General features: G+C 40.8%; 1 protein-coding gene across 2 annotated transcripts; it reads right to left on the bottom strand.

Annotated features, from left to right (window-relative positions):
- Window positions 1-729: 729 nt before the first annotated feature.
- tlcd3bb (TLC domain containing 3Bb) lies at window positions 730-8,475 on the bottom strand. 2 transcript variants are annotated; one of them, XM_087794141.1, is made up of 7 exons: window positions 8,092-8,475; window positions 6,464-6,665; window positions 5,923-6,006; window positions 5,523-5,748; window positions 4,947-5,042; window positions 2,701-2,810; window positions 730-2,569 (listed from the first exon to the last, which is right to left on the bottom strand). In XM_087794141.1, the coding sequence occupies exons 2-7, from the start codon at window positions 6,586-6,588 to the stop codon at window positions 2,305-2,307; spliced, it is 906 nt and encodes a 301-aa protein (XP_087650267.1). In that variant the 5' UTR covers window positions 6,589-6,665; window positions 8,092-8,475; the 3' UTR covers window positions 730-2,304. The 2 variants fall into 2 exon arrangements, with proteins under 2 accessions (XP_087650267.1, XP_087650266.1); XM_087794140.1 differs by having other exon boundaries at window positions 8,060-8,475.
- Window positions 8,476-9,017: the final 542 nt, after the last annotated feature.

Raw genomic sequence — 9,017 nt, forward strand, 5'->3', positions numbered from 1 at the left:
GCTGCATGAACACAAGACCTTTGGTGTAAAAAAAATAAAATAAAACTACAAAAACACGTTTAAAAAGGAGCATCCGTCTCACTCGGGTCCACTCCTTTAAGGAATCTGCGGAATGTGCATGAGAAGGCTGTACCCAGTTGTCAGACTCTTACATCATGGTGAAAAATCAATGCAACAATGGTTGGAATGCTACAGGTGAACAAAAATGAGTTTGACCTTTTAAATCATTTCATTTTTTTTTCTGGGCCAGGCCATGCAGGTATACATTTTAGTGATTGTTGAACAATGATTGTTGGACTGTAAACAATGTGTATTAATATAAAAACGGTGTGATACTGTATAAATGATTAATTATGCGACTGAAATAACTCAAAAGCAATATATCGTGTCGCACCTTTTTCATTGTGCGATAGATTTATATATATATTTTGTTAATCTTTACAAGCATAATTTTGAAGTTAAGATTACCATGTCTCTTTTATAAAGAGCGACTAAGGTCAGTTTGCGTATTTTCCAACACAATTTTAGACTACGGCAGAAAAGCTTGGATACATCTGCATGTTTTCTATTCCATTTTCTATTAGAAACTGATGTCAAAAAGAAAACACAAAGGACGTCCAAATACATAACATTCCAAACCTTTACCAGCAACAAAAGTACTCTCAAATTGTCAACAGAATATTATTCATGGTTTGCAGGACAAAAATGAAAAAAGCACTGGAGACAGAGTCAGGACAGAGATGTATATTTTGACTAAGATTAATTAACTATACAGCCTTCACATAAGGCTCAGAAGCATAGAGTATAGGTATGCATAAATATGCATTCAAAAACACAAACCAAATAAATAAATAAATAAATACTTACAAATAAATAACAAGCATCTTTTGTGGAATATACAGTACATTGGCTGAAAGAGTTTTAAAATTGTCAAGAAGCAGCGCCCGATTGGATGATACAGGAGGATGAATATTCTGTGTCCAACATGCTCACAGATGTTCAGGACGATTCCTTTTGGTTTTTTTGGCACAAGCTGCCAGGTTGTGATGGCTGGTTGAGCTCATGTCCTTCTCCAAGACCAAAACAAGGACAGTGTATCTGCTTTAAACAAACGTAACATGTAATTAAACGGTTCATAGAACCTGTTGCACGAGTTGTATCATTTTTGAAATCTTAGAAAAAAAGCAAACAAAAAAAAACAACAACAGATGAACAAATCAAACACATTTGTATGATTCCCGCTATGATCTCGTTGTTTCCCTTTAAACACTACAGGTCCCAGACAATGCATAAAACCCATGATCGAACTTAATGTATACTTGTGAAGATTGAGTCCAGCTACCAACTAACTAAACACTTGGAGGCAATTGTTCATGACTTCCTCATTGCAAAACCCTTAGTGAAACGGAATGAGGTCATATCTACACAGAGACGTCGTGTACACTACAATGGAAAAGTGTGAAATGTAGAATGTAATCCATCGGAACATCAGACGGAAAGTGAAACATACTTAAAAACAGGTGCTCCAATACTGACATGGAAACAAGGACAGTTTCACGTTGGCTATGTACACTGGCCACATCTTCTGTTTCAGGAAAGCCACTTCCTTCTCCTCCCAGGATAAAAAGAATAAATAAAAACGTAAAGAATCAGGGGATAAGGCAGCAGAATACAGTCTTTGAGATTATCTTCCTTCTAAAGATGAGTCAGTCTGCAGGTTACATCTTGTTAGAGTGACAGTGACTACATAGAGGATACAGATAATAAACACTAACAAGTCAAAATACTGCTTAGCTGGGATTTTTTTGTGATTTTTTTGAAGGTCCTCCCCATTACTAATTTGAGTCAGATCTTCCCTCTACAGCAAATGTACTAACATACAATATAATACATTCCTAGGATCCTGCCGTTCCTCTATGACGAAGCAGAGAGGACTGAATTTGATCTACGCGAGGGAAACTGTCAGCGTTGCTTGCTCTACATCCAGGCAGATATTCCTCTCTGGTCAGTGCATGTCCGTTCGGTCACAGTGCCTGATGACATCTTTAAGTAGCAAGTGCACAAGTGCCCCCCCCCCTTTTGTTACCTACAAAGCAAGGAGCTGAAGTCTGTGAAGGACAGCCACCAAATCTTCTAGTTTGCTCGCTGCCTGCAGAGAATTCAGCGGAGGCCATAGTCTCTTAGCTTCTTTATATTGCTACTTTTTTTCCCAGTTTCACTTCCTCTTCAGACTACCTGTTACATTTTCATTGGTACATTCGCCCACATTCCCTCCCCCCCGCCCTCCCCACTCGTCCACCCATCTCAGTGGCTGGACAGGTCGGCCTCTGGGGAGCGCGTGCTGTAGCCGTTGGCCGGCTGTGGCAAAGAGTTGCCGTCCGTCTGGCACTCCTTGGCTGCGGAGGACGAGCTGGAGCGCTGGGAGCGCGAGGTGCCCCGGAAGAGCCGCAGGGCTCCCCTGCAAATTAGCGAGAACCAGTAGAGCTGGGGGGCCATGAGGAGAGCGGCTCCCAGGTTACAGTGCCACGGCACCGACAGAGGGACCAGCAGGAACGGGATGGAGGCGTACCTGGATCGGGAGGAGTGGTTACAGCGGTTTTAGTTCACATGAAGCCGACTTGAGATGGACCTAGAGGAGCAGGTGACTGACGCAGCAGGCTCAGGCGGAACATTGAAGAAGAGATGGAAAGAAAGACATACCTTCCATAGGCGTAGTAGAGGTAAGGGAAGAGGAGGACTCGACAGATGAAAAAAGTGATCAGCATAAGAGCCCCATTCACTTTGTGCAGGAGAGTGTGTTGCTGTTTGTACTGAGAGCAGATAGACCGGAGAGGGAGAAAGAAGAGAGAAGTTGCAGTTTGGTGAAAGATGAAGATGTTCATCTTGTTTGCCAAGGTAACATTTTCCATAAGAACTCTAAGAAATGTACCTGGACCTTTTATGGATGTTTCCACTGCTAAGCTAAGTTGAATACCTAAACCCCTATGATTCCCACCATTCTGGAATTAATGATCAAAATTGAATTTAACAAAATATGCCAGATAGGCTATGTTTTCTTTATTTGGAAAGGCAACATATGTTTGAGGAAAATATGGAGGGAAACGAATTTGGATTCCTCAGTCTAAATAAAAGTTTAGAAACTCCACACTAACGCTTCATCGCAGAGCTGAACAATACCCTTTAGCCTTCTATACGTCTGCTGAAATATTTGTTTGCAGAATCTGCCAACACATACCATCCAAAGCCCAAGCAAGAAAGAAAGGAAAGTTCAAAACACCAAGAAAGGCCAACACCCCAAAGACTCGCTTTACTGCTGCTTCACACAAGTTGTCAGGAGTTTGAGGATTTTTTTTAGCTGACGGTGACAATGCCTTGGAAAGATGTTTTTTCATTTTTTTTGCACTTTAAATAATTCAGTATTGAGGAATTGTGTTGGTTGCCACGTAAAATCCCCCAGATTTAAAGGGAATTTGTGAGAACATTTTTTTTCAGCCCTACTTTACAAACAACCTAATGCATTTAAAGACACCTATTTAATTATATTTATTTACACTAATATTTCCTAACAATAGCTCACACACAGTCTCAGACCACAACCGTCAGCCATCACTTATGACATCTAGTTTATTTGAGTGTTTTAGTCAAAGACAACTTTGTCTGCATTTGACTACAATTGATCAATGTTGAAAGTGACCTACATTTGATAGATTACTTTTATTCTCCCTTTCATCCCCTTGATAAAGCTCTAGTATTTAAGAGAGGGCAATTATCTTTCAATAATAATAAGAACAAAACCTATTTAAATGTATATCGTTTTATTTATATTATTTAGTTACTTTAATTGGCAGGACAAACGTTCACCATGTAAGGGCGTGCAGGAATAACAGCACAACATAGAGATGTATTATAAGGTATACATTGCAAAAAAACATGCCAGTCAGAATAAAGAATAACACAGTACTAATAAAAGGGAAAAGCTACTTGGATTGCATTTTAGTATAGACAGTATATGATTGCAAAATGTCAAAGTTTCTTTAGGAATGGAAGCAGATGTCGTATGTGAAGTTGTCAGAAACAAAATGCAATAATACATGATGACTTAAGGTTTCCATGGATTCTAAGTTTTACTTGATTTAGATGAACCATTCATTTAATGGCAGACCCACACTAGCATATTATGCTACACATAAAATATCAGAGTTGGTTCCACCATCAGAACAAGTTAATCATGGTGGAGGGAGATAATTGACGACCTAATTGTGGATGTTTACACGAGGCAACAGATGGTGAGGGTCCACGAAGCAGCAGTCAAAGTCCCGCCCCTTTGCCAACATCCGCTGACTGACCCTTATCTCAGCGGTTGACCTGCTTCGGCGAGATAACGCTTAAGAGGCGCAAACATTTAGCAAAGAGGGTTTATGTCCTCATATGCTGAAGTGACTAGACAATCCACACATCATAAGTGTCCCTGCCCTGGCGTTGTTGCTGCCCTCGTTCTATGGCCTGCAGTTTACTACAGGCCACATGCACAGCTGTCGAGGATTTGACTCGACGTATATCCCCTCTAAATACAAGGGTCTATATTCAGTGGTTAACAGCTGTGTGAGCTTTGGCTGGTGTGGGTATTATAAGATCAAGAAACACATGCCAAATTTCTTTAGGTACACTTATTACAGTGATACTGCAGCAGATTTAAAATCCTGCACTTAAGCAAAGGATGTTTCATATTATCTGCCACATTGTGGTGCTTAGTTACAATTGAAGTAATATGCTTCAAGTAAATCTGTGTCGTTATTGTATCATTTTTATCCCCTGCATACACTGGAGACCAGAGAGGAACACAAGTGTGTAGGGAAACACAGCATGCTGGAAATAATCAGATATTTATTGTCCATTCAATCAATTTGGGGGGATTTTAGTGACGTGTGTCTACAGTAATCACTTACCTGGATGAGAATCTTTCCTAAGCAGACGGATGGAGTGCTGAGCTCAGCCATGAACATTATACCTTGGAAGTAGTCTCCCTTTCCTTGTCGCACAAACTGGAGGGAAACAGAGAAACCTTTAGGTCAACTTTAAATTCCATCTTAACTACTTAATTAGCAGATATGTTTAAGACAAACCATTTGAATTAAACTCACAAGTTCTTTTTTCAGAAATCTACCTTGGTTAATGTAAAAGTGCCTGTTCACTTCAATGGGGTCAAAGGACGAGAAAATATTTATGTATAAGAAACACATAGTTCTGACGTGTTCCTCTCAGAATTGTTTAGTCTAAAGTCTGAGCCATGAGTCTGGACTAGTATAAATCTATAGAAAGAAATAAACATAGATATTTCAGCACATTTTCGCATGAAACTATCTTTTCTCTACAATTGCTTACAATATCAGCCCTTAAGTCAGTCAACTACCATAAAAGAACCAGAGTACAGTTTAGTTAATTGCATGCCATTAAAATGTTCAGGAAGACCAACAATGCTGCCACAACACACCAAAAGAGCTTCAAGAGAAGTAGACAGTTACCACAGAAACGGGAAAGCAGACGGTGACCATGACAACATGGTGAAGAACCATGAGGAACTCGCGACGCAAATAGCTCCTAAGCGCTGTGCCCATGTGCTGCGGGGCTGCAGCGGCCTCCTCGTGCCCTTTGACCCTCATCTTGTACCAATAGCACATGAACATTGCGTAGATGTCGTAGACGAAGTAGGGGACAGCAAACATGATGTATGTGCTCGTGAGCCAGTGTCTGGAAGACAAGTCGATGGAAGAAGTTTAGTAACAGTTTCAGTCCTTGATAAAAGTTAATGCTTCCATATTCTTTAAATCACAACTTTAAGCATTTAGTATTGCAGTTCAGAGTAGTATTAAGCAACTTAATTATATGTCATACACATTTAAACAAGCTTTCTTATTGACTCACTGGTCCTCGATGATGTCATTGCAGGAGGAAGCAATTATGTAGCCAGCTGAAGAAGCCATGACAGCCTGGAGTGAAGACACCATCCTGACAAACGAGACAAAAAGTGGAATCAAGAACCAATTAATATATATATATACATTTTTAAGGTTAAAGATTAGGTTAAACATCCAAAATTGCATTTTAACTGAGTTTACCATGTACAGCATACTTATGTATTGACGAGAAGGCATTTAAATATTCAATTTAAAAATAAAAATGCAAGTATATAAAAGACAATATGTACAAAAACTGCACTGAAGGCTGGTAATATCTTTGTGAATAATTAAACTTCAATGGACTAAAAGTAACATTACTCAAATATCAACATCAAAACCTCTTGAGTTAATTTTTAATTACACGTTTTAGCAAATTAATCTTTGAGGTTCTCGATGAGAGAATTATATGAATTAATGTTATAGATGGAGGACTCAAAGATTTTGGCGTTTCTGCCGACGGGAAAATTCTTTAAATAAGTCGTGACTCATGAGTCACTTGGCCTCACCTGGCAGACACGATAACAGCATCTCCTTCGCTCCACCTCAGTGAAGGGATGGACTTGAGGCATTGTTTGGAAAGGAGGAAGAGTCCTGGAAAGAACACAGACCCAGCAGCTAGGATAGTAAGCATGGTCCCTTTTGGTCAGCGCAGAGGTAAAAAGTTCAGCAGTAGATCTGGTCCTTGGGATGTGTTGAGCTGTCTCCGCCCTGAAAGAGACATCCAACAGTAAATCAATATTGATCCCAGTCGTTACAAGTCCCTGGAGAGGGTACCTTCATTCCATAACAGTAAAGAAAACATACAACTCCAAACCTAGAAGATAATTAACTAATGAATAATGGGGAGATTGTAAAATATTCAATGACGCTGGTTTAAAGTCTAGTCCTTTATAATCATTGGACATCTCTGCAAGTCGACCGTTAAAGGCGTGAACAGAGAAAGGCACGTTATTGGATATCTCACTGTTGCACTTTATCAACAAGTTAACGGTAAATTTGAGTGTTTTTCCCCTGATATGGCAGATTATCCTTGCGATCATTATATGTTATCAATGATGCACAGTCAGGTCTACAAAGACAGACTTTAAACCACTGATTGTTGCAGCTTAAGTAATGACTAATGGTTGACACAACACATGCCTGTGTTGTCACAAGATGAACATACATTTTTAATGCAACATCACTCAAAACACAGTGAATGAGTAAAATAGGAATCACTAGAACACTTAAGCATTAGCAATACGATAGTGCCTCTGTGAGCCAGCGTTTCCTGTCGTTGTTGTCCTGAATCTTGGATTGATCTTGCTCAGTGACCCCTAACATGATCCATATGTTCTGCCTGTGTGCTCGTCCTACTGACTGGCATCAGGTTCTAGCTCTCGTCCTACTGACTGGCATCAGGTTCTAGCTCTCATCCTTTCAATTATCTTGTGCTAGAAAATGGAATTCAAGACAAATTGTGTAAACAGAAATATCAATGTCTGCATTGTAACAGTTACTGTAAACAAACCATACATACATTTTTAACAGAGATCAGTTATTTGGCATCTTTAAAGTCTTAAGATCTTTCATGACCTTATGGTACCAGAACAGTTTTGGCAAGTGATCACTTCATGGCATCATACCGGCATCCCAGAATTCACTAAAGTGAAAATACCCAGATGCACATGCAGGGTTAGCATCAGACAAATACACGTCAACCTGTCTCACATGTTTTTTTCGTCTTTTACATTCGTTTCTTTTGCTTAAATAAGAAGGAATATGTCAGAAGTGACACCGCTAACTGCGGCGAGCATGAGAGGCTGTCTGCACCGCCGCCTGCTAACAATGACGCTAGCTTTAGCATCAACCACCGTCGGCTTAGCACTACTTGCCGTATTGTTTTGAGATAATTACATAAAATGACACATGGTGTCGAATTTGTGGTATTTACATTAAAACCATCAACCGCACTCGCAGTGTTCTAAAGCGAAAAAAAATCGGGTGAGGTTCACATGTTCCGAACCCATGTTGTTTGTTTGTAGCAGTTAGCTCGTAGCCGCGAAGCTAACCAGCCCAGTAATGCTAACACAGTTAGAAGTTTAAACGTGTTTTTTGTTCACCGTGAGAATCTAGAAGTTGCATTTACACACACAGGCCCCGGTGTGGTGGTGGTGGTTGGGTCCGGTCAGCGGTCGGTGGAAACCCGTGTCCTGCAGGCAGCGTGTGAGGTTAAAGATGTCCCGGGGGTCTCCGCCTCGATGATCCGCATGTTTATGTGGCCGCTTCGATGAGTGAAGGGGAGCAGCAGCAGCAGCGGCAGCGGCGGAGGGCTAGTGCTAGCTTGCGGCGGCGACTCGGGTCCAGATCCGTTAGCGGGGAGATCCCTGGGCGCATGGACGGGCTTGAAGGCGATCCATGCGCTTTTATCTTATCTGGACGCGACAGGCTGCCGAGAAGAAGGGCGAGCGTCTGAGCCACGCGTTGAGGAGAAGCGTTAGCTTGTCCTGCGGTTATGTCATCTCGTGTGTCTGGAGCGTCAGCGAGGAGCAGAGATGCTGATGCTGATGCTGCTGCTGATGCTTCCTACAGGTCCAGCACGAGGTCTGCTCGACACTGCACTGCGAGTTTCTCTCTTCTTTTTTTTTGTCTTCTTTAGGGTGGGGGGTGAGGGAAGGTTTAAAGGATTCCATAAATGTGTTTCGAAAAAATATCACTGTATTTATAGAGTGAACTCCAGACAGAAGATCCTGTGTTATTATCTAATAACGTGTCTTCCTTCCAAGAGTCAAGGGAGTTGGTGTTTTCATTCTAACCACAGGCAGTTAGAACAGACAATCACTGTTAATAGCTAGAAGATGAAGTTTTTGTGGCATTTAATCGTTCATCAAGCCCCAGAGCTTCTCCATTTCTCCTATTATCACAATCCATCACAAGTTCTCTATATTTAGCTCACATCCATGTATTTCCTAAATCCCTGGGTTTTTTCCTCACCTTTTTGTGATGCTGTTTCCATGCTTTGACCATAAATATATTTTACATTCTGACAATCTCCGTTTAAAACTCTTTTCTTCACATCAT

Source organism: Callionymus lyra, chromosome 6 (assembly GCF_982586985.1).
Source record: "Callionymus lyra chromosome 6, fCalLyr1.hap1.1, whole genome shotgun sequence".
Taxonomy (NCBI): Eukaryota; Metazoa; Chordata; class Actinopteri; order Syngnathiformes; family Callionymidae; genus Callionymus; species Callionymus lyra.